Raw genomic sequence first — 24,743 nt, forward strand, 5'->3', positions numbered from 1 at the left:
GCGAGAGAGGGAACACAAGCAGGGGGAGTGGGAGAGGGAGAAGCAGGCTTCCCGTGGAGCAGGGAGCCTGATGCAGGGCTTGATCCCAGGACCCTGGGATCATGACCTGAGCCGAAGGCAGACACTCAACGACTAAGCCACCCAGGCGCCCCGGTTTCTTTTCTCTTTAAAGATTTTAAGTAATCTTTGCACCCAATGTGGGGCTCAAACTTACAACCCTGCGATCAAGAGTCACGTGCTCCACTGACTGAGCCAGCCGGGTGCCCTGGCTTTTTCCCTCTTTAGGTTCAATCCAACACTGTGGTTGATCCACCTCCAAGCTCTGCCCCCATCTCTGAGAGGCAGGTCAGGGGAGCCCTGCTCAGGTCCTGTTACTCATCATGTTCTAGAAGCTTCTGCTGTCTCAGGTTGGAGGATTTGTGTCCTGGGTATGCAGCCTCCAAGAGCCTGCTCTGTCCCAGTCCATCCTTCCTGTGTGTGACAGTACCCTTTGGATGGTCTATGGCCCCTGCCTGCTCCTACATTTCTCTTCATCCCATAGGGAGATTGGAGATGCCACCAAACACTCGCTCATCTGACAGAGAGCTTGGCCTGTTTTCTGCTGGTTCTGCTGCTATAGGCCTGCACCTTGAATCCAGCCATCTTTTTTAACTCGGCGGAATTTCCTTGATCAGTGAGACAAGGGTCTCCTGGCATGAGGAACTATCACTGCCTCGAAATCTGCACGCTGACTTCCAGAGCTTCTGGCTTTATCTCTGCAATACCTCTGACCCCAGACCATACAATATGCTCTGTTCTGAGTTTCCATGTGAGCCGGAGGCAGTCTTGGCAATCCCTCCGCTCCATGGACTCCATCTTTCATCTCATGTTTCTGGGTCTCCGGGGAGGGCATTTATACCGTGCCCCAAGACTGGAAATGAATGGGCCGTGGACTTGCTGTGTGGCTACCACCCAGTCACTAAGCTCACAAAGCTGGGTTCCCAGGGTTCTCCTGCTTAGCGATCACTTGCTTTCCTTCTCTCTCTGTTTTCACTCTTCTTATCATCGGCTTCTTCAATGGGGAAGACACCAAATGCCCAAAGTAGGTCATCCCATTGGTCATGGGTCTGAGGTCTGATGGAGCCCGTCGTTCTGCACTGGGAGCTCGTGGGGCCAGCAGCTTACCTGAAAGCGGGTTCCCAACCCCCACACGCCTGCCCACCGAGGGCCCACGCTCTACCAAGATGCCCAGGTGACCCGTGAGCATGCTGTAGTTTACAGAATGCTGGGCCACACCACATTCCTCACGTTGGAGGCTGGGAAACCAAGATTTGGAGGAGTTTAGTGTTTTACCCAGTGTGGCACACCTACTGAGTGAGACAGAAGGCAGCCTTTGGTGGGTGTACAGAAAATGAAATCAGGATTCTTTTGCTTCCAGGTCCACGATCTTTTAGGCACAACTAAAATGTAATAATTAAAATCCCCCAGTTTACCAAGATATGTAATACCAGATGGTGATTAATACATCGCTCTACACACCATCATGTTTGATTTGGCCAGAAATGACGCTGATAAATGTTTGTCTTTCTATGGCACTAAACCACAGTTCAGGAATAACTATTTCCTGCCCCCAAATATTCTCCAGTTCCACCATATTTTTATTGTACCTAAAAACAAAACCTCTTTATTTTGTTTGTTCTCTAGTTTAGAGCAACCCACTGCCCTTGAATCTGGCTTCCCTAGAAGATTTTTGTGTCATTTTGCCTTACCTTCAAAAGCATCAAACAATGTCAGACTCTCTCAAATCTGCAATTTGCTAGTATAACTATGAAGAAACCTTGTTTTTTTTTTTTTTTAAAGATTTATTCATTTATTTGAGAGAGAGAGAGTGCACAGGAGGGGAGGGTAGAGGGAGGGAGAGAGAGAATCTCAAGCAGACTCTGCGCTGAGTGCAGAGCCTGATGCGGGGCTTGATCTCATGACCCTGAGATCATGACCTGAGCTGAAACCAAGAGTGGGATACTTAACCGACTGAGCCACCCAGGTACCCCAAAACCCCAGTTTTTAATTACCTCAAGGAGGCCCGCACCCCAGGCAGAAGTGCATTGAATCAGTAAGCTCGCTCTTGTCCTGATAAATATACACAGCACCACTACGCTGAACCTTCCGTATTAACATGTGATAACTGCATTCTCTGAGGACTGGTTGGATTCTCAACAACGGAGAAACAATCCTCCATTTGGAGAAAATCCACGTTTGCCAGGGCAGGTGGCTGTTCCCATCCCATTAGGTGTGTTGAAGCAGGGTGGTTCTGTGGCTGTTCGGAGTCAGCCCCAAGAAGCAGGATGGATTTTAAACTTTTTATTTTTATTTTTTCCAGAAAGTTTCATTCTTTGTGGAAAGTAAATTTTAAAACAGCATGCTGTAAAAACATCGGATTGTATTTATTTATTTATTTATTTATTTATTTATTTAAAGATTTTATTTATTTATCTGAGACAGAGAGAATGAGAGAGACAGAGAGGGGGGAGGGTCAGAGGGAGAAGCAGGCTCCCTGCCGAGCAGGGAGCCCGATGCGGGACTCGATCCAGGACCCCGGGATCATGACCTGAGCCGAAGGCAGTCGCTCAACCAACTGAGCCACCCAGGCGCCCTGGATTGTATTTAAACAAACAAACAAATAAACCCTGCTCTGTTTGTCACAGTGTTCTGGAGAATTCTGAGTGTGGCATTGACTCAGAACCTCATCAAGGATATTCCTTTTCAAGGAATTTTGGGGCATTTCCTTGGGCAGTTGTATCCTTCATCAGTTGATGTGACCCACAGTGTCAAAAAAAAAAAAAAAAAAGAAAAGAAAAGAAAAAAAAAAGAATAGACACACACGCTTTGTTAAATTCCTTGGCAGGTGCTTCACAGATCCTGTTACTTATATGCTCAGTTGTGTCTGAGGTTGAGGATGGTTTTGAGTTTTGGAAACAGTATTGGCTCATCTCAGAGGGAGACAAAAGCCATTTGGGGTTCAAAAAAAAAAAAAAAAAGTAAATCTGAATTCCTGAGCCCTTTCGGTCAGCGTGATGGTAGAACTGAGGAAGGGCCCCTGCTCTGTGTGGTACCAGCTCATCCATAACCACCGCTGTGGCTGGACCAGCCCTCAGCGGCCACCACCGGGGACCTCTGCAAAAGTAACGGCTTATGACGGACGAGTTCTGGAAACTACATGCCATACCTGGGGCCGCAAAGTGAGGTCACAGATAGAAAGAGTGCTGGCTGGGGCTTCTGCTTATTTGGGGCCGAAGGTGGGAACCTAGGGTTTCATTGGCTCACTCTCTATCAGTGAACTTAAAGCCCAAGAGAAGGCATTTAAAGCACGGGAAGAGAAAAAGTGAGCAGTTATCAAAATCAACCAAGATTTTTCAAACAAAGGTGCCTCCATGGGGTGTGGCTGGTAATGTGTGGTTTTGAGATATCTTTGAAATGCAAGCATTTGCAATTAAAGTTTAAGCTGGGCACTTGCATTACAAAAGGAAAAACCAGCCTTCAGGGCTTACAGCACAGCTGCTTAATAAAACATTGGTCTGGGGCGCCTGGGTGGCTCAGTCGTTAAGCATCTGCCTTCGGCTCAGGTCATGATCCCGGGGTCCTGGGATCGAGCCCCGCATCGGGCTCCCTGCTCTGCGGGGAGCCTGCTTCTCCCTCTCCCACTCCCCCTGCTTGTGTTCCTGCTCTCGCTATGTCTCTCTCTGTCAAATAAATAAATAAAATCTTTAAAAAAAACCAAAAAAACAAAAAAACCCCACATTGGTCTGGACGATGTTATTCCAACACCACCAGTGGACTCCATAAAGACCAACACACGTGCAAACACACACACACACACACACGCACGCATGCATGCTACACCAACTTTTGCTGAAAGATAAGAATCTTACATACTAAATGCATCCGTTGCAGTGAATTCTCTGCACATAAATAGTAAACCGTAAGATTTCTTTCCACTGACTTTCTCCGCTCCTGTTTTTTTTCCCACCCTTTGATCACTGACCTTTGCATTTGAGAACGGATGAAGGCAAGGAAAGGGCAGATGTCCGGCTTCCTGGCCCCGGAGTCGGTGCTTCCAGAGCGGGACGCCTAGTATTTCCTAGAGGTCTAGACGGCCGTCTGTGTGTCTGGAGTCCGTCGTGGACGGGGCTTCTGATGACTTACTGTAACCAGCAGTGACTCACACTGCTTGCCCATTTTCACCTTTTCATGCCATTGTCTGTTTTATTCCTTAGTGTGGAAATGTGTCAGATGTTCCAGCAGCTTCAGAAACCCCCAGAAGCCATCACGACTCTGCAGAAAGTGACGGTGCTGTTTCTCCGTGGGTTCGTCATTTTTGCAGGTGGGCCGCCTATGTGACCTAGAGTTGGTGCTATTAGGCCTGAGTGTGCAGGGACAGTGGGTGCAGGGACAGGAGTGGAGGATCTGAGCCTCCCTGTCTGCAGGGCTGCCCTCCCCGCCGCCCCCCGCCCCGCCCCCTAGGTGGCAGCCCTCCGTAATCACTCCCAGGTGAGGCAAAACCCAGCTCCACGCCCACAGGAAGGGGAATCAGGCTGAGTGGGGCGGGGGCTTCGGGATCAAATGGGCTGAGTCCCAGTCCTGCCCGGCAGCTGCCAGCTGAGCCCTCCAGAGTGGGAGCCAGGCCTGATTCAAAGCACGGGTAGGAGGAGGTAAATAAAACCAGATGGGGACCCAGGTCGCCTCTCTGGGCCTCATGTGTTGTGGGTGCCAGCCCGCGCTCGGCTGCCCAGCACAGTGCAAGTTGAAGATGAGAAACAGTAATTTAGGGACCAACGCAGGAATCGTTTAGGCTGAGAAACAGGAAAAGGGAATATGCATGCATGTGTATGCATGTGTGTTTGCGTGTGCATGTGTGTGCGTGTGCACGTGCATGTGCGTATATGTGCGCACACGTGTGCGTGTGTGCTTGCATGTGTGTATGTGCATGTGCATGTGCGTGTGCACGCACACGTGTGTGTATGTGCGTGTGCATATGTGTGCGTGCTTGCATGTATGCGTGTGCATGCACACGTGCATGTGTGTGCTTCTGTGTGTGAGTGTGCATGCGCGTGTGCGTGTGTGTACGTGCATGTGTGTGTGTCTGCGTGTGTGGCGGAGTTAGGGACACATTCGTCGATGTAAGTGAAACCCCAGTTGGCATGTAGATTTCCCCCCCTTTTTTAAAAGAAAATCTCTACTTCCGATTCGAGATGTGTACGCTGGCAATTCTTTTGACTATCAAGCACTGAATATCTAAGCACACCTTAGGACAGGCCACACATGTTTTCAGCCCCAGGAAGCATGCTCAAGTCAATTGCAAATGGCATTTTTTTTCTGCATCCCGAATGCTTACCTGACATTGAACCCAGCCACCTTCAGACACATAAGGAGTCTGATGTTTCTCAGTCAAAATGTAATGGCTAAAGTCTACTGTAATGACTTTTAAATGAATTAAACGTTCGTTAATACCTGGATTTGTATTTATTTTGCCATTCTGCAGTGCAGCTACTAAATGAAGGTTGCAGACTGAACATTACATGGGCAACAGAATTAATTTTGAATTTGTCTATTTCATTTCAAGAAAACTCAGGCATGACGGGGTCACATTCAGACTGTCATCCACTTTCCTCATTAAACCGTCACTGCATTTATGGAATAGGAGGGGGCCGTGACAGGCCGGGGAAGGGTATAAGCACCAGCCAGTGAGGATTTGGGGGTGGGGTGGGCCAAAAGGGGCACGTGACTCCTCTTCCGTCACACAAAAGGAATAGCGCTCAGATCAGTGACTGTTACTATTGAAAATATGGTAGTTATTTGCGTGTCACAGAATGAAATTCGGCATCACCACGAGGAGAGCTGTCCTTTTTGTCCTCTGGATCTAATACTTGAAATCTGTTAGAAATGTCTGCACGAGGACAGGGGGTGTGGCCTGATGGGCTCATTGGACCAGAGGGACTTGTCTTCTTTGACCTTCTGGGGTCCCCAGTTGGCACACTGAGGCCCGGAGAATGGGAGTGGGTTGCCCGGGACCTGGAAGTGAAGAAGTCAGGGAGTCCAGTGGAGGAGCCTGTGGGACTGGGGCGGGTGGAGTAGAGGGGAGGGGTCCGGAAAGGGACCTCGAAGGTGGTCCCTTGGAGGGTGTGCTAGATGCAGGGGCAGTTCTGACAGCCCAGCACATCCTCCCTGACCCGACCTTCCAGAAACATCAGGCCTGAGTCCCCACCTCTCCCGCTTTCTCAGTTTACAGCAGGAAAGTGAAGGGTGGACCTAGTCCTTGCCTAAATCCACACGGTCAGTGAGTTCTTTCCTGGAGCATCTGATGCCCCATTAGGTTTGGATAACATAACTCCTGAACATATTGTCATGTCTTCTCCAAAGCAGAGGCTCCTTTTGTCTCCAAAGACAATGCGGGCGCATTTCATAGCGCTTTACCCCTTTTGTGTCATATTTTCATAGCAGATTGCTTAAGAGGCATATTTTGCATTTTTTACAATAAGGAGATCTGTTTTCAAACTCAGAGAAATCGCGATATTAATGAGAAACTAAACCAATGAAGCTTTCAGGTGGTTGCTTCTGAAAAGCATGACTTTGGGTATATTCTACGCAGTCTGCATCGTGTGTATGGTTGACCCTTGAGCGATGTGGGGTTTGGGGCCTCCACCCCCTCGTGCAGTTGAAAATCCACGTATAACTTCCGACTCTCCAAAATTTAACTAAAGCCTACTGTTGACCGAAAGCCTTACCCATAATTTAAACAGTCAATTAACACGTGTTTTGTATGTTATATGTATTATACGCTGTATTCTTTTTAAAGTTTATTTGTGTAATCTCTACATCCAACATGGGATTTGAACTCAGGACCCTGAGATCAAGAGTCCCAGATCCACTGACTGAGCCTGTAGCGTGCACTTACCGGCTAGGGGCGCAGCAGGGCGGGCTTAGCGCTGGTGGGAGGCAGGTGTCCTGAGGCAGAGCTCTGAAAGGCAGGCTCAGGAGAGGAGGCCCAGGCAGGGCAGGAGGTACAGGTGGCTTTGGGAAGTGGGGAGGAGCCCCAGGTGTGAGCAGGGATGGGGGCGGCCAGAGGCTGCACAAGGCTGTGGATGCCACACCAGCCTTTGGGCAGATTCCTATTATCAATGCAAAATGAACAAATCTTTTAGAAATCATGCATAAAGGAAGAGAGTTTTATTCGAGCCCAAGTGAGGGCAGCTGCCCGGGATACACAGTCTTCCTAAGGAAGAGAGGGCTCCCAAGAAGGTACATGTGGTGTAGGTGTTAGAGGGTTTGCATCTCCTTAGTGCCTATGGTTCTTGGTCATGCCGCTTTGAAGAAGGAAGAGGTAGACCAGACCAAGTGTGGTGGACAGCAAAGCACAGTTTATTGAGCAAGAGTATAAAGCTCCCAGAGAGGGAGGTGGGGGGTCCGAGAGGGTTGCCCCCAGAGTTTCTAAGTTTAGGGGTTTTTATGAGCTCTTTTGCTGAACCTCCTTAAGCAATTGGGATGTGCTGAGTCGTGCCAATCAGGGCTTTGGTCACGTATCTGTCTACCTGTTAGGTTCATGTCCACGTGCTGATGGTCTTTTTTTGCTGATATCTGGGGGCTTAGGTCTTAACTGCCCCTTGCCCGTGATACTGACAAATGCTTTTGTGGTTAATTGTCTTATTTTAGGATGTTTTGCAGAAGTCATTTCCGTAAAGGTTGTAAAGCAGAATGTCAGTGTGGTCCTATCTAAGCTGCAAAATGGGATGTTAGAGCAGTTCTGTCTTAGCTGTCCTGACTCCCTATTTTCTTGCTGGGGACCTTGGCCCTGATTACCTAACTGTCCAGCTGACTCCTAACACAGTTGTATGTTTTTTGTTACATCAGGAGTTTCAAAGCATCATGAGGAAGGATAGTCCAGAAAATTACAAACTCGATCTTAAGCTTTTAGTATGTGCAAGGTTGTGGGCTTTGGAGATACGGATACCTGGGGAGATTTTTACTCGTATCTTTAGTTTGAAATGTTTCTTTTTGGTTATTTGCTAAGGAAGCAGGTGTGCACTGTGTGCTAGGGGCAGAAACAGAGCCCCTGCTTTGAAGTTTGGAGAAGTCCTTGGTGAAGTCATTCTGACCTTGGTAAAGGTTAAAGTGTAGCTTCCCTGGGAGCCTAGGAACAAGGCTCACCAAAGGGAAAAGTTGAGAATTTCCTTAGTCACTATAACAATGTCCCTTTAGGAGGAGCCCCATGACTCAGAGATGAAGATGAATTGGGGGCTGGGCCAGGGAATCGAGAGCCATTAGAGGCCTTATGAGCAGGTGGAGAGGTGGGCTGTGAGGTGTGAGGTAGGGGACAGTGGGGGAGGGGGCCTCAAATTGACCATGTGAATCACTCACCCATCAAACTGGGGCACTTTGGGGAATCCAAGAGTGCACTGTTCACAGCTACTCCAGGGCAGTCGGGGAACCAGGGCTGTTCTGGGCAAACCCAGTGAATGGGGACCCTGCCCAAAGGGCTATGGAAAGACGAGCCAGTGTGGGGAGGGGGAGAAGCGTTAATTTCTGTACATTCAGTTACATCCAGGAAAAACCCGACGTCTGGAACCCAACAGCTTCCCCTTCATATTCTGAATATGCATTTTGATGATTTAAGAAATGTTTATGAATTTGTCATCCTTTTGGGTCTTTCAGAAATGACTTGGGGAGAGCGGCTCACCGGGGAGAGGATCGTTTGCTGATGACGTGTCCATGTGTTTACTCCTGCAGAAAACCCTTCCTTGACCAAGGACATGCTGTGTGCTGTTCTGAGCTGCAAACAAGGTGGGACGCGGCGTCTGATCTTACCTGCTCTCCAGGGGGCCGCCGTGGTACACGACCACTACCAGGTTTGTCTTCCGCCTCATGTCCCTGAATTTCACTTTCATCCCCACTGGCCACACGAGGTAGTCTGCTCATGCTGAGTGTGCTGGCTCTGTTCCTACAGCCACCCTCAGCCACGTCAGAGGCTAGCCCGCGGCCCTCCTCCCCTCTGCCTCGTGAGAGCGGATGTGCCATTCTTGGGAACCCCGCAAGTTGGTTCTTAAACCTCGACATCATCCATAAGCAAATGATATGAACATATGTGACAATAAGTTAGGTGAAAAACAAATGTTCATCAATTCCTAATTATTTTGGTGTGGTTTTTTTTTTAAAAATTATTTATTTATTTGAGAAAGAGAAAGAGAGGGAGAGCGCAAGCAGGGGGGAGCAGCAGAGGGAGAGGGAGAAGCAGGCTTCCTGCCGAGAAGGGAGCCCAATGTGGGACTCGATCCCAGGACCCTGGGATCATGACCTGAGCCAAAGGCAGATGCTTAACCAACTGAGCCACCCAGGTGCCCGCCTTTTTTTCTTTTTTTAATTAAGTCATCTCTATGCCCAACGTGGGGTTTGAACTCATGACCCTGAGATCAAGCGTTGAATGCTTTACTGACTGAGTCAGCCAGGCACCCCAAGAAGACTCAATTCTTTTTTTTTTTTTTTAAGATTTTATTTATTTATTTGAGAGAGAGACAGAGACAGGGCGAGAGAGCACAAGCAGGAGGAGGGAGAGGGAGAAGCAGACTCCCCGCTGAGCAGGGAGCCTGATGCGGGGCTCCATCCCAGGACCCTGGGACCATGACTGGAGTTGAAGGCAGACACTTAACCACTTGAGCCCTCCGGGCGCCCTGTGTGTGTTTTACTATTGTCTGTGCTCTTGAGAAGGCTCACATCTCCTGCTCCTATATGGCGGGAGTACCTTACGGGAGTGCACCGCTGTGCATCTCTAACCGATTCTGTGTTCAGGGACGTCGTGGTGGTGGCTTGGGCGAGGCCACGGTGACACCATTTATACCATGGAAATTGGCGAATTCTACAAATAACATCTTCTTTCCCAGAGAGCCAGTTATTAAACATTCACCAGCCCATCGTGGGTTTTGACTAACGGCCCACGTGGTAGGCATCGAGAGCCAATAGCTGTAAGGGGACCAGCCTCGTGGCTTCCTTTTATGAACTTGGACACAAGCCCAGGGAACAGCTACGTGGGGCCTCGAGCTAGAGCTGGGCCCGAGGTTGTGCCTTTCGCCCTTGGCCGGCTCCCTTCCCCTGCGAGCCAAGGCCACGGGGCCCACCGGCAGGCCTGACCTGATGGGGAGGCATGGATGACGTGACGTGAGCGACGTGAGTCCAGCAATGGACCGAATGCCTTCCTTTCTACAAGCGCCCGTCTGGATGTCGTCTCCACAGTGCCACCTTCACACATGTCCGGGGCAGGTTGGATTATCACAGCAAGCAGAGAGAAGGGTGCCGTGGAGGGAGGCTGGAGGTGCTAGGCCAAGTCCCCCAATACGGTGTGGGGCGGGAGCCGGAGGCGGCCTGCATCAGGCTCGGGAGGACTGGTGATGCGCTCGGGAAGCAGGGTTGGGGGGTCCCTACAGGGATGACACCATGTGGACCCAGCTCTCTTTCATACCGACACTGATTTATGGAGACCATCCCAATCTTATTTCCAGGTTGCACAGATCTCTGTCCCGTATTAAATGTGGGTCCATAAAAAACCCCCGACAGACGCCTTTTGAGTACCGAGTGAGGTTTGCAATCATAAAGCAAGGCAAGCACCCCCAGCTTTCAAAGCTGCCTCGAAGACTGCCTTTATGGTTCCAATTTCTATGTGACTAACAGCTCCGGCTGCCAACAGTTGGATCTGTTTGGATAGAGAGCAGGCGTTCCGGTCTTTGATGACAAAAATAGGAGTTGGCTTATCTCAGGATGCAAAGCCTCCAGGACGGGTCAAGGTTTGCAAGAGTGCAAGGCTTTTAGAAATATCAGTGTTCTCAGGCTCTGGGGTGTGAAGTGCCCGGTGCCCCTCAGAGGCGAGCCAAAGGCACCGTGCTATTTTTAGTTTTCCGGGATCTGACAAAACATTCTGACAGAGGGTTGCCTCAGTGCCAGCGAGGAGTCCCACCGGAAGGGAGCACCCCAGCTGAGTCCGCTCGGTACCCTCAATGGTGGAAAACAGCAGTAAGGAGCTAAACGGAGATCAGGAAATAAAAATGCATTAAATTATGATGCAAGTGCCCAGTGAGTCCAGACGTGGAGAATGTGGCTGGAACCCAAGTTGGACTGGGGGCTTCAGACCCTCTCCCCACATACAGCCCTTTGGACCCACCTGTGGACAGCATTGCCTCTGCAAAGCATGCTGGGTACACGTCCCTGATCGGTTCCTACGTGATTACAGACCTCTTGTAGCCAGACCCAGACGCGTGCGCTTGGTGGCCTGACCCCGTCCCCAAAGTACAGCCTCGGCCTCTGCACCCGGCACATCTCGCACGGAGTGCAGTGTGTCTGTGATGAAGGAAGCCAGACCTTTCCTTCCAGTGTCCCTGCTGCTGGGGAGGGACATGCACTGTCCTTCTCTACTACCCCATATGTTTCAAAATTACTGTGTCGCTAAATTTAAGAATAAAATCCATAGCAGGAATATTATAAATGAGTAGAATTACTTTTAATTAGCATATAATTACTGAATTCTGAACGAAAGCTTCTTTTCTACAGGGGCAGAGCCCCAGGGCAGTGGGTTTTAGTCAACCCACGTTCTCAGAAGTGAGTTGTACCCCTAGTTCTGACCCAGATGCATCCGTGCACCTGTGTGCTGGGAGGAGGGGCCTCCACGGAGGAGGGAGGCTGTTGAGACAGGCCCCGGACGTCCACCCACCTTGTCCAATGGCTGTCACCTGACATCCTCCCTGGCATGCAAGCCTGTAGGGGGCGAGGGGATGAATGAATGAACGAATGAATGAATGAACGAACAGCTCTGTAGGATTTCTGTTCACCCCCATATTGATTGGGAAACGTGAACTTGGAAAGGGACCCATAATCCTGGGCGAGTTAGTGAGTGGGTGCCAGGTATGTGGTGGTCTGCTGGCTGGTTGGGCTCCCCCGTGATGTGGTTCCGAGGTGCTGGTGGTGGCGTGAGTCCGGGTGCCCTGGTCCTGTGTGAGTGCTCCCTGTGAGTGCTCCCCGGTTACCCTGGCAACTCCGGGCCCCCAGGCAGATCCTGCTCGGCTGTGTCAGATGACTCCAGGGCTCGGGTACATTTCAGTATTCTTCCACGGTTAACTTTCCTTGGGAAATATAGCTCTTAGCTCTCTCTGGTCAGCGGGATGATACACGGTTTTCCTTTGCAAGAGAAACTAACGGTGGTTTTGGGGGAAATATGTCCGTGTTGTGTTGAGCAGAAATACTACGAAAGTGTCGACTTACATTTGATCCTTTCTTCCCTTCACTGGCAGAAGCTGGGGCCACGACTCCAACATCAGGAAGAGTCAGGGAATGTAAATAAAATATGATGACATAGATAAAATTCCTGTGACGTGACTCAGTTCTGTGTGGCAGGATTTCTGTGTCCAGGGGAGGTATGGATTGGCACGTGTATCTGTAAACGTGCCTACGTGTGCTGCTTTTCCAGTTCTTTTAAATTTTACATTACCTGTGTGCGTCATTTAATTTTGGGTACGATAAATGTTTTGCATTTTTATAGGTATTTTATATAGGTATTATTCTAAAAATTTTTCTTGTGAGATGATTGGTCTTTCATGAGGCTGGTTAATGCTCGAAAGAAGATGCTAAGACAGGGATGCCTGGGTGGCTCAGTCGGTTAAACGTGTCTTCGGCTCACGTCATGATCTCAGGGTTCTGGGATCGAGTCCTGCATCGGGCTCCCTGCTTGGCGGGGAGTCTGCTTCTCCCTCTCCCTCTGCCCCTCCCCCCGCTCATGCTCTCTCTCAACTAAATAAGTAAAATCTTTAAAAAAAAGAGAGAGAGGATGCTAAGATAGGCAAGGACTCTTAGAATCTGGCCTAGACTGGGGATTTCACTGTGCCCCTCGCCAAGGGGGAGACAGGGACCTTCAGGGCAGGGAAGACCCAGCTTTTACCCACTTTATGTATGGACAGCCACATACGATTTCTTCTCAGGGGTGGGTTCTGTGGCTGGGAATTCTTCAAAGGCTCAGTTTTCAAACCAGGAATGAATGAACTCCCGGTCGCCAGCTGGATGGTGCTCATTCTCTGGCAGACCTTGGAGAGCACGGCACCCCGCCTGGACGGTCTGTGGCAGAGCCAGGGCTAAGAGGCGGGATCCCGAGGCACCCAGCCAAGGGCTCCTTCCGCTACTCTGCAAGGGGCAGGTGCAATCAGACCTGCTTGTACGTTCCTCAGTCTCCAGCACTGTGTTTGCCCAGGGGGAGGAGGTGAGCAGAACGCTTGCATTGCACGGAGTCCTTGCCGTGGGGAGGGGCAAGCGTTTATCTGGAAGCCAGGCATGAGCTCCGACGAACAAGTGTGTGTGTTTCTAACTGGATCTCTGCTGTTTTCTAGGACATACAAAAGATGTGGTCCTCACCCCTTCCGCTGAATTGTGAAGGTCTCAGCAGGAATCTTTCTAGCTCCTTGGAAAGCTTCAAGAGCAGCCTGGAACACACCACCGACCGGGACTGTGAATGCCCGCCGCTGTTGGACTTGGCTCGGCAACACGTGCGCACGTACGTACGCTCTTGGGCCCCCTGCCCACCCCCGTGTTCTCCTTCATAAAGAAGATGTCTTGAGTTTCTAAATCTCAGTTTGTGAATCTCGGACCATATAGCAATAGCAAAGTTTTCCATGACTGTAAGTTTTTCAGTGGTGAAATATACCAGCGGCATTCACGCGCAGGCTGGCTTTACGGACGATCAAGACGTGAGATCAAAGATCCGAGATTGTAATACGGTGTTCAATATGTTTTGTAAGAGCAGGCAAAGAGTCTTCAAACTGCCTTCTTATTGGATTAATTTTGTTCTGTGTCCTCCACGTGCAAACCAGCGGAAGGGGAGGTCACACACTTTGTATTCTGCAAATGACTTATGCGCAGAAAGAAGGGTCATCAACTTCTTGATATCCCAATTTCTCACGCGCTCCGTGATCTGGTCTATCCGTTCTTTCCACACTTATGAGGACCCACTTATCACGCATCCTCATCCCCCTGACTCATCTTGCCTGGCAGGGGTTCCAAGGAAACAGTGCCGGAGTTGTGACAGGCGTGGGCATTCACGCTTGACACGCAGTGTGTCTGATTATATGAGGAACTTTCTGGAAATGTGATGTCATCCAGCTCATCTCCTGGGAACGGAGGCAGGATTATTCACTCCAACCTTGTCTCTGGTGTTTTATCTTGCCTAAATTCGCTTTAATTTTCTGCCATTTTAGGTTGGCCCAGAGCCTCGAGAAGACCTGGTTGTCTGGGAATCCCGTGCTGACCTTTCTTAGCAATCTCACAGTGACGGGGGGTAAGATGTGCTTCCTCCAGCTTTGCTCAATTACGAATGAAGTGTGCTTTCTCACACAAACACGTTAGTAAAGTAGAGTATACAAAGGGAAAATTACACTGTACATGACAAAGTATTCAGAACTTGGCTGTTCTGATGTATTTGGGGTTAAGAAGGAAAGTTCTGGAATCCTGCGGGCCAAAACCAGGAGTGGGGAGGAAGAGAAACTTTTGTGTCGTCCTGGCCCTGCCTCCCCAGACAAGCCATGCGGTGTCTGTAAGTCTCTGCTTTCCGTCCACTCTATCTGTACAGTTCATAGCACCAACAGGCCATGTGCGGAGAGTTCTGGAAACTCCTTACGTGATCCTCCTCTTGGTTAAGATAAAGCGGGATAAGGAAATATGTGGAAAGAATGAGTTCTGTAGGAGCTGATCACTTCTCTAAGAAGAACATCTTTCTAGAGTAAATCCTAAAATACACGAGTCTCAGAGAGAGTGGTCAAGTGAGCAGGAAAGACCACACACCCTAGGTCTGTTTTATTTCGGTATGACTGATCTCGGCTCCTCCAGAGGGGAGGACGTGGCTTCATCCAGTGTTTATTACCGGCTGCACGATCCTTGCCAGGGTCTAGTATGGATTCATGTTTTCACAGTCAATAATAGCCCGGACGTTTCTTATTACAAGATTTCCTTCCTTTTGATGGTTTTTCAGATGTAAAAGTCAAAGATTTGATGCAGAACGTCTCCAAGCTAACCCACGAGCTTCGCTCTTCCATCCACATCTCAGACGAGACTATCCACAGTATTCTAGAAGCCAACATCTCCCGTTCACAGGTGCGGAGCCTCGGCATCTCTGCCCCCCCAGCCCCCCAACTGGCCCGGGCTAGCCTGGCGCTGTGATCCCCTGTCCCCTGCCCCTCCCGTCCTGTGCTGAGGGGCTAGCCACGGGCAGGAAGGAAATGGGAGGGCAAGCCAGGAGCCAGAACCTTGGGATCTTTACTTTCCTAACATTGTCTTGTTGGGGTTAGAAAGGATAAAATTGGCAATGATATTTATTACAGTTATTCCCAGCCTTGATGCACGACACCCCCCAGGGGCCCCAGCTTCATTAGGTAGAGGTTGCAGAATTCTCAAAAATATGCAAAAACTCAAACACATAGAAAGCTCTAAACGTCAGCTGTGCTTGCCTTTAAGTCGAGGATACCCATGTGCTGAGTGATATCATGTGCAGAGGGACTGGCTTATTGTGCAAGTTGTCGGGCAGTGAGCTGTGTCCCCTCCTTGGCGGCCAGGGCACAGGGTCAGTGCCCACCGAGAGGAGGGAGGGGAGAGGTGCGTGTGCTGGCTGGTGCTGGGTGTGGTTTGTGCACAGAGGCGGGGATGGTGAAGCCATGCCTCCCACAGCTGGTATCACCGGGTCCTTAGCTCATGGTGAGATAGCCTTTCACGCATGTCCAGCTATCGTTTTACTTCCTGTACTGAGAACATTCCAGAAGCGGTAGCTGTGAAGATCGCGCTCTAGGGGACTTTTTTTCATTGACAATCAGCGGGGCCCCAATAGACATTTAATTTCATGCTGATTTTGGTTAGCTGGGGCCCCATCCAAGCTCTGACAGGTAGATCAGTTACGGGCACACCTCATTTTATGTGCATGGCAGACAGACTTACAGATTTTAGGTTTGTGGTACCTGCATCAAGCGAGTCTATCCATGCCAGATTTTCAGCAGCATCTGCTCACGTCGTGTCTCTGTCGCATTTTGGTGGTTCTTGCGATGTTTCAAACTTTTTCACTATTATTGTATTTGTTATGAAGACCTCTGAGCCAAGGTTAGGACTTGCTGGAAGCTTAGATGGTGATTAGTGGTTTTGAGCAATAAAGTCCAGAAATGTACTTGCACTCTTAATAGACTACAGTACAGAGCAAATATAAGTCGTACGTGCACTGGGAAACCAAAGAATTCATTTGACTTCCATTATTGCAACACTCGCTGTATTGTAGCAGTCTGGGACCAAACCGCAGGATCCCGGAGGTGCGCGTATCATTCAGAATTCATCTGCGTTGAGAGAGACATCGGTTAGAAGCCAGGAACCCAGGATTCAAATTATAGTACCACCAAGTTATTTATGGCGAGTCCCGCGGTATCTGTCTTCAAGGAAAAATCCCAGAGGTGGACACACATGGGGTGTCGGGCATGAAGGTGGGGTGCAGAGAACACCTCCCATGCTGCCCTGTATATAAGCAGTGATTAGATTCAGTTTGAAATCCTCAGTTCCTGGAACTTGCAATGGGGGCGGGGAGTCCCTTGCAAAGTTTTATAATACTTGGGTTTAGGCTCAACAATTAAATTTGTTTTAATTGAAGTGTAGCTGACATATAATATTAAATTGGTTCTAGATGTACAATACAGCAATTCACCAATTATATGTATTATGAGACGCTGCCCACGACAAGTGTATCAGGGTATTATTGATTGTATTCCTATGCGGTACTTTTCATTCCCCTGAGTTATTTTTCTTGTAACTGGAAGTTACATTTCACCCATCTCTCTACCCACCTCCCTTTTGGCAAACGAACAAACAAGAGTAGGCCACAAAAAAGAGAGAAACAGACTTGATCGTCCGCTTTTGTGATGGCGGCCGCCCGAGGCAGCCAGCGGTCAGTAGGTGTCACTGGTGCTCTATCCAGGGAGGGCTGCGACCGCCAAGCACCTGGCCCCGGCTTCTTTGCATTCCCGTGTCTTGCTCCCTCATTGACGATGTAAGCCACTGTGGTCGCCTAAATAGCTGGACCGGTAGGTAATGGGGAGGTGTATTGCAAGCTTGCATTTCTGCTCTTCAACTAGATAATGAAGCTATTTGCTTTGCTCGCTAAGCGTATCCACGGACCCACCCGTGTCCACAGATCCTAGGGAAGGAATTCGCGTCCGGGGAGGGGACCGCACTGTGGTGCCTGGTTTTTTTTCTGGACCGCCAGGCTGACAGCAACGCTGTGTTTTTGGTGGTAACCTCGATGTCTTCCTCCCTGGGCTTGTCTATCCTACTTTCAGTCAGTTTGCGAATTTGTCACACGACATTCTTAGGTGGCCCACAGGGAATATGCAGTGACACTAGAGCCCTGGACAGACTGCAAGAACCCGCACGCGTGCATGCATGCATTCATTCACCGAAAACCTCCCTTTCCACTAGATGTCCTTCCTCAAGTGCTAAGGGAGCGAATGTTCCAGAACCTTCTAGGCAGTGGCACACAAATAAATAAACACGTGCTGTGCAGGGAAGATCACATGTGCAGGGGACACGTCAGCGGTGGGGACAGCGGTGGGGACAGGTAGTCACTCTGGGGCTCAGGTGGCAATGCTGAGAACCCACGGGCTGTGAAGAGCCACGTGGGAGAGGCTCAGGCTTGGAGACTCGGGGCACAGGGTCAGAGGCAGGGAGGCCGGGAGGCCGGAGAGGAGGCACAGCGGCTGATCCTGGGCCTCGGTTCTGGCTCTGGAGAGCCTGCTGCAGGTGCCCACGGGAAGTTCCCCTCCTCTGCGGTGCTGTGTTCTTTACCACCAGCAACTCCGATTAAACTGAAATCACAGACTTGGGTGCGTGGGACCCTGGGGTCCGCCTCACCTGCCTGAGTCCTGGGCTTCAGTCCCCCCCAACCTGCCCTGTGAGGAACGCAGGTATTTCATGGTGCGATGCCCTGTTGTTGGCTTCAGTTCAGCTGTCACTTCCTTCTTTGTATTCGGCCACGTTTTGATTCTTTAAAATTAGCAACGAGGTCAGAGTCAGGACCCAGATAGACTGGGAGTCTGTCTCCTAACGCTTTATTTTCTTCTCCAAACAACTGAGCACATTAGGACAGTCTGGGAATTCGGACACCATCCGTGGTCCTCAGTGGGTTTGTTCCTCCTGGGGGGTTCTTGTGGAGGAAGGTGGGGACGGGTCCCCAAGAGAGCTCTCATCTCTTCGGGGTGGCTCCTGGGAGGGAAGATATTCTGAGACTTTTTCTTACTTCGCTTGGGCAGAGATGCTTGCACCCCTTGCTTGAGGCTTGTTCTGTGGGCATCATGAGCAGCTGACCGGTGCGGTTTGGGAGCAGAGAGATGTGCGATGGGGTTTTACCCAACCCCTCACGTCCCATTTGTCGCAACACATGGAGTTTGTCTGCTGAAAAGCTGCAACATGTAGTTCTTTTTTTTTTTTTTTTAAATATTTTATTTATTTACTTGACAGAGAGAGAGAGTAGCAGAGGGAGCAGGAGCGGCAGACTCCCTGCCGAGCAGGGAGCCCGATGCCGGGCTCGATCCCAGGACCCTGAGATCATGACCTGAGCCGAAGGCAGACGCTTAACGGCTGAGCCACCCAGGCACCCCTGCAACATGTAGTTCTTGGTGGAGCTCACTCCGGAGTAGACACTGGTCAAAATCTGCTTGTTCTTGTAACCGCCGCCCCCCACGCCGCCCTCCCCTCCCCCCCCAGAGAGAAAATGATAATGTGTGAGTGGAGTTGAGGGTCTCTGGCCCACGAGGAGGATTCTGGCCAGGCGTCCCCTGGAAGACCCAGCCATCTGTGTGGGGGGGGGCATCTTATCCTGGAGCCTGAGTTTCCCCCATTTCCCACAAGGGACCCCATCTCTGCTGCTTTGGGCTGGATTTCTGGTCCTTTTAATTCGGGCACCTCGGCCTCTCCGCCACCTCTCAGCGCAGACACGTCCCTCGCTGCCCCCGACGGGGTGCATCTCTCCCTGCTTGCACTGATGTAAATGGTATTGAAACTGTTTTATAGGATTTGCGCTGATCTCTGCCAAAGTACCTCCTGCTAGTTGCAGTCAATTATTCTGAACTTCCGCGAATCTTTAATCCTGGCTCTACTTTGCAAAGAGTCATTCGTCTCTCTCAGCCTTGCTCGTCCCAAAGGAGAGGAGCATGCCGAGTGTGTGTTCATTTAAGTCATGAGTGCAGAGGGTTAGCCGTGGCCCCGGCAGGGGCGACCACACCTGTCTAGCAGTTTGTCTCTTAAATCAGCCGCCGCACGTAACCTGGGGGCCTGGCAGTGTCCTAGCCTAATAACTGTGCCGTCCAAAGAGGATAATTCTGTATTGATGGTGGCTCTCCCAATGTGCTTTGTGGCAATTGCCGCTTTCTCCAAGAGCTCCTGGATGACCCACGGTCAGGATTCATCCAGGCACCGGCTCTGTTGTGTGCTGCCATTTCCTGGGGTCCGCTTTAAGAAATAAAGCTAAGGGTGGGGCGCCTGGGGGGCTCAGTCGGTTAAGCATCCGACTCTTGACTTTGGCTCAGGTCATGGTCTCAGGGTCGTGAGTTCGAGCCCCGCGTCAGGCTCTGTGCTGGGTATGAAGCCTGCTTAAGATTCCCTCCTCTTGGGGTGCCTGGGTGGCTCAGTTGGTTAAGCGACTGCCGTCGGCTCAGGTCATGATCCTGGAGTCCCGGGATCGAGTCCCGCATCGGGCTCCCTGCTCGGCGGGGAGTCTGCTTCTCCCTCTGACCCTCTCATGCTCTATCTCATTCTCTGTCTCAAATAAATAAATAAAAAATCTTAAAAAAAAAATTAAAAAAAAATCTTAAAAATCTTTAAAAAAATAAATTATATAAAAAAAAGAACTGAGTCTTCTGGGGGTGCCTGGTTGGCTTAGTCAGTAGAGCATGCAACTCTTGATCTCAGGGTCATAAGTTCAAGCCCCACGTTGGGCATAGAGATGACTTAATTATAAAGAAGAGAAAGAGGGCGCCTGGGTGGCTCAGTCGGTTAAGCGACTGCCTTCGGCTCAGGTCGTGATCCTGGAGTCCCGGGATCAAGTCCCGCATCGGGCTCCCTGCTCAGCGGGGGGTCTGCTTCTCCCTCTGACCCTCCTCCCTCTCATGCTCCCTGTCTTTCATTCTCTTTCTCTCAAATAAATAAAATAAAATCTTTTAAAAAAAGATTCCCTCCTCTTCTGCCCCCCATCCCCCCACTCTCTCTCTCTAAAAAATAAAAGAAGAAAAAGAAATTAAGGTTGATTTCATTCTCTCCATGACTTCCTAAAAACTGTAGATAGTAGCCCCAATATCCTGTCTGGAGCCTGGAGAGGGGAAAATGTTCTGGAAGTGGAGACAGAGAGCCAGGTCCGTGTTCTCCCCCCAGAACTGCAGCGAAGCCGGGGTCTGCCTCAGTGGGTGAGGGGGGCCGTGACCTCTGCCCCAGGGGCCAGCCTGCAGCTCGGTGCCGGGCAGAGGGTGGCTCTTGGACCTCAGACACAGGGAGAGCCGGGGTCAGGACCCAGCCGCCCTCAGCCTCCCTCTGGAGCCCTTCTGTCTGGTCCGCCGTCCCTCCTGACAGGTCATCATAGCTTGTTCCTGCCCTCGATGCCGGAGCTTATCCTTGCTCATAGCTCATCATCGTGTGAGCAGATCTGCGCCCAGCCGGACACTGGGGGCGGAGAGCCCCGCCGCCCCTCTCTGTTCATGGAGGATGGAGTGTTTCCCCTCTGCTCCTCTCACTGATTTGCTGGCACCACTGTGACACGGCCGACTCGCTTTCCCCGTTCCCAGTCCGTCTGCCTCACCGGTGGTGTTTCCTGCCTGGCCGTAATCAAGCGGAGAGCGGCCGTCCCTTTCCATGCTTCCCTGCACCCCCTCGTCGAAACTGTCAGCTGGGCAGAGCCGAGACCGTCCCCAAGGCGCGCCGGGCTCCCAATGCGGGGAGCTGCCCGTCCCGGATCCCAAACACAGATGTGTCGGAAAAGCAGCAACACCTTGGCCTCCCTGTTTCTGATAAGTGGCCGTATCAGCCTAAGCAGAGCCATGGTTCACTTTGACGAGGACTCATACGTGGCCCCTCCAACCCAACAAAACGGAGTGTTATTTCTCTTTCTTTACTCCTGCTTCAGGTGCCTTCCACGTAGGAAAAAGGGACATAGTGAGATTTAGGAAAATAAAGAGTAAGGTTTAGGAGACAGGAGTGGATGCAGATATGCTCAGGGCGTTGCTCACTGCAGCGTGGCCGGAGTTTCTGGATGATGGGCACGGGACCCCCGCATTTGGTTTAAATAGGCGTACACAAGTTTTTAAGACATATTTTTGTTCTGGGACAAATTCTAGGAGTTGTATGGACTGTGACCCTCCCTGGGGGCCACTGGTGATGCTCTAGATGGTAGTTAAGACCAGGCTCCAGGGCAAACACGGATGGGCTGTCATTGGCTGTTTCTGGTTGATGCTCACTCGAAGGCCAGGGGAAGTCTCTGGAGTTGTGGGCTTGAATGGATCCCATTTTCAAGGAAAATTTCATACAGAAGCCCACGTTATGGAACTGATCAAAGACAGGCTGCCCCAATCAAAGCAAATGTTGGATGTCCATACTCCACCCATCACACCCCCTCTCTGCATGTACCCTACTCCACCCCCAAGGCAACTACCCTTCACCCCCAGGAGAGCACATTTGAAAACAGTGGCATTGAGGAAATCTTTCTCAAGTTGTGTCTGCACCATGGACATCCCATATGGAAAAGGACTCTTTGGTTAATTAGGTGTGAAAACACTTAATGTATCTCTCTCAAAGATTCAAAATGTACATCAGCATAAGAGAGCATCCTAGCCATTTGTGAGGGTTAGTTTTATATGTCAAGTTGGTTAGGCCATGGCACCCAGGTATTTGGTCAAACACCAGTCTCACTCTTGCCGTGAAGGTATTTTTTAGATGAGATTAACGTTCACATCAGTAGACGGTTGAGTAAAGACCATGATGTGGGTGGGCCTCATCCAATCAGTTGAAGGCTGTGATCGAAAAGACTTTAGGTCCCCAGGGGAGGAGGGAATTCTGCCTCCAGACTCCAACTGCGACTCTTCCCTGGGTCTCCAGCTTCTTGGCCCACCCTGCGGATTTTGGACTCGCACCTCCACAATCACTCGAGCCAGTTCCGAACGTAAAATATCCGTGAACACATAAACGCGCATCTTATGGGCTCTGACTGATAAACACAATTGATGCCATCTTCTATTTCTTAATGATTTTCCTGGGCTCTTTCTGGTATTACAGGAAGGCATCTGATGAGTTCTGCCTGCTCGTGAGGCTCCTAATAAATGAACAGTAGCTTCGGTTCACAAAGGGTCTTGCTTGGTCTGAATGGTTCACACTAATCATACGCATCACAGGATACATAGAAATGGGAAGCCCATTTTTGAAATTTTGCTTTATGCCTTGTCCTATCGTGAAGGTCATTAGCTGAAAGCCATACGCAAACGGAGACGCGCTCCGCACGTGGTAGCACCAGATGTCCTCATCCCTCCTCTGAGTGGATATGCTTTTTCTTTTCTTTCTTTTTTTTTTTTTTAAATTCTGGGAAGTTTCTTTTTTTTAAATTTTTTTAAAGATTTTATTTATTTATTTGAGAGAGAGAGTGAGAGAGAAAGAACACAAGAGGGGGGAGCGGGAGAGGGAGAAGCAGACTCCCTGCTGAGCAGGGAGCTCGATGCGGGACTCGATCCAGGGACTCCAGGATCATGACCTGAGCCGAAGGCAGTCGCTTAACCAACTGAGCCACCCAGGCGCCCTGCTTTTTCTTTTCAAAAACCGTTTTTGGAGAGCTGGTTTTCATTTTGGAAATGGAAGAGGAAGAGAATAGTTTCACACCGACAGCTGAAAAGCGAAGGTTGACACCTTGTGTCGGGGGAAGAGTCAAAGGCTGTGGGGGTCCCGCGGGGTCGACGAGGGTGGAGGGTCCTGTGGTCCTGCTCCCGCATCATCAGAAAGGGCAGATCGCCTCAAAATTGGAGAATTATGTGCACATTTTAGAGACGTTTCCACTCAGAATGTTTGGAACTGCACAGAGAGGTTTGGAGTCCGTGTATTTGTATGGGTAAATCCTCAGCCCTTTGGGAAAATGGGCTTTCGGGGGGGGTCCTCGCTGAGGAAGGGCTGTGTTGGGGGCTGCCAGGGCCAGCTGGACTCACCTCTGACCCTCCCGCTCCGACGCAGGTGCTCTTGAGTACCCTCCTGGTGGCCGGGTCTGGAAGGTGTGATGCAGACGTTCTCCGCCTGCTGGTGGCTCTTCCTGAGGACCGGAAGTCTTGGTTTGCAGCCAAGGAACTGTGCAGCCTGCCCGGGCCCCACGTGTATTCTCTGATCGTGTCCATGACTGAGAACCTGAATCTACGCAATGTCATTTACAAAGTAAGGGGGTGACCGTGGGGGGTGGCCTGACTCGGGCCTCGTGACGTCCGCAGAGGGGCGGCAAGGGGGGCCCGCAGGTGCAGACCCTGGCGGCCTCGGCCAATCTCCGTGTCTCGTGTGCGCTGACTCTGGGGTGGGGCTCGGAATCAGGGGTTGCTCGGGAGACCTTCCAGGGGGTCCCTGGGGTCAGGCCTGTGGGGACACTTGGCACAGCGTTGGCGACCATCAGTGTGGTCAGCACAGGAGGACCCACTAGGAAAAGCCCTCCTAACCTCAGTGCCAGGTTCCCCTCCTCCTTAAGGACCCTTCCTGGGGTACATCTGGGGAAGCTGGGTTCCTCGGGCCAGGCCCGCGCCCCGCTCTGAGTCGGGAGCTGCTCCCACCCCTCCTTGGTCCTGGCCTTCTCTGCCCCATCATGTCCTGAGACCCACAGCCTCTATCCTGTGAAGGTTATGTGCCTGCCTCTGCCAGAGCCTGGACGGGAGGAGAAGGTGTGCTCACGGGAGGGAACACAGGGCGGGCCCTGGTCACCTTGGGAACCAGCTCATAACCTGCCTCACACACTCCTGCACATAGTGGGGTGAGGGCGAGAAGGATCTGAGAAACCCAAAGATGACAACGTGTGTGGGAGAGAGTTGACAGTGGACGGTGGGCACGGCTGACCCGGGGACACCCGTGATTACCCCTCCACTGACTGCCCTCTGGGCTCTACCTCTTCTAGAAGTTCGTTGTCTTCTGTCCTCCACTGTTCGAGTCTTACTTATGCTTCCAGAAACTGAGCCCTACCCTTAGGGACCGGTCTTGTTCCCCGTTTCTCCCCAGGGATGGATTTGCCAACACCTGGGCTATTCAGAGATGCCACAGGTGTTGTCAATCCAGCAAGGGCGCTTTGGGCGCTTCCAACCTGGGAGAAGAGCTTTGGGGTCAGGAGAAGGGGAGGTTTGCCATCCCAACCCTCTTTCCTTTGTGGTCTCCCTCCAGTGGGTAAGTATTGGGTTACACACACGCACACACATTCTGAGGACAAGTACTAACTTTCAGATCAAGTACGCCCTCCAAATTCACCGTGCGCCCCCTGGGACACAGATGCAGCCCAATGGCGAGCCAGGGTTTTAGTGCTGTTCTGTTACGCACACAGAAGCGCCATGTGAAATTAGTGCTTCCAATTAAGTCCCCTGCGGAGGGGCATGAGGATGAGGTGTGGGCTGGAGTCGGTCTCCGGGATGGAAGGAGAACGACAGCGCCTCTGATCACACCCGCTCCGATGCGTCAGGAGC

At 50.8% G+C, this 24,743-nt stretch overlaps 1 protein-coding gene across 1 annotated transcript in view; it reads left to right on the plus strand.

Moving 5' to 3' along the window:
* ABCA13 (ATP binding cassette subfamily A member 13) overlaps positions 1 to 24,743 on the plus strand; it is a 372,949-nt gene that overhangs the window by 85,892 nt on the left and 262,314 nt on the right. The window contains exons 19-24 of the mRNA XM_035026542.1: positions 4,254 to 4,360; positions 8,761 to 8,879; positions 13,389 to 13,552; positions 14,253 to 14,332; positions 15,023 to 15,144; positions 23,272 to 23,466. Coding sequence (XP_034882433.1) covers positions 4,254 to 4,360; positions 8,761 to 8,879; positions 13,389 to 13,552; positions 14,253 to 14,332; positions 15,023 to 15,144; positions 23,272 to 23,466 — 787 coding nt within the window. The remainder of the gene's footprint in view (positions 1 to 4,253; positions 4,361 to 8,760; positions 8,880 to 13,388; positions 13,553 to 14,252; positions 14,333 to 15,022; positions 15,145 to 23,271; positions 23,467 to 24,743) is intronic.

The sequence above is a fragment of the Mirounga leonina genome, unplaced genomic scaffold (genome assembly GCF_011800145.1).
Source record: "Mirounga leonina isolate KUSES-001 unplaced genomic scaffold, KU_Mleo_1.0 Mir_199, whole genome shotgun sequence".
NCBI lineage: Eukaryota > Metazoa > Chordata > Mammalia > Carnivora > Phocidae > Mirounga > Mirounga leonina.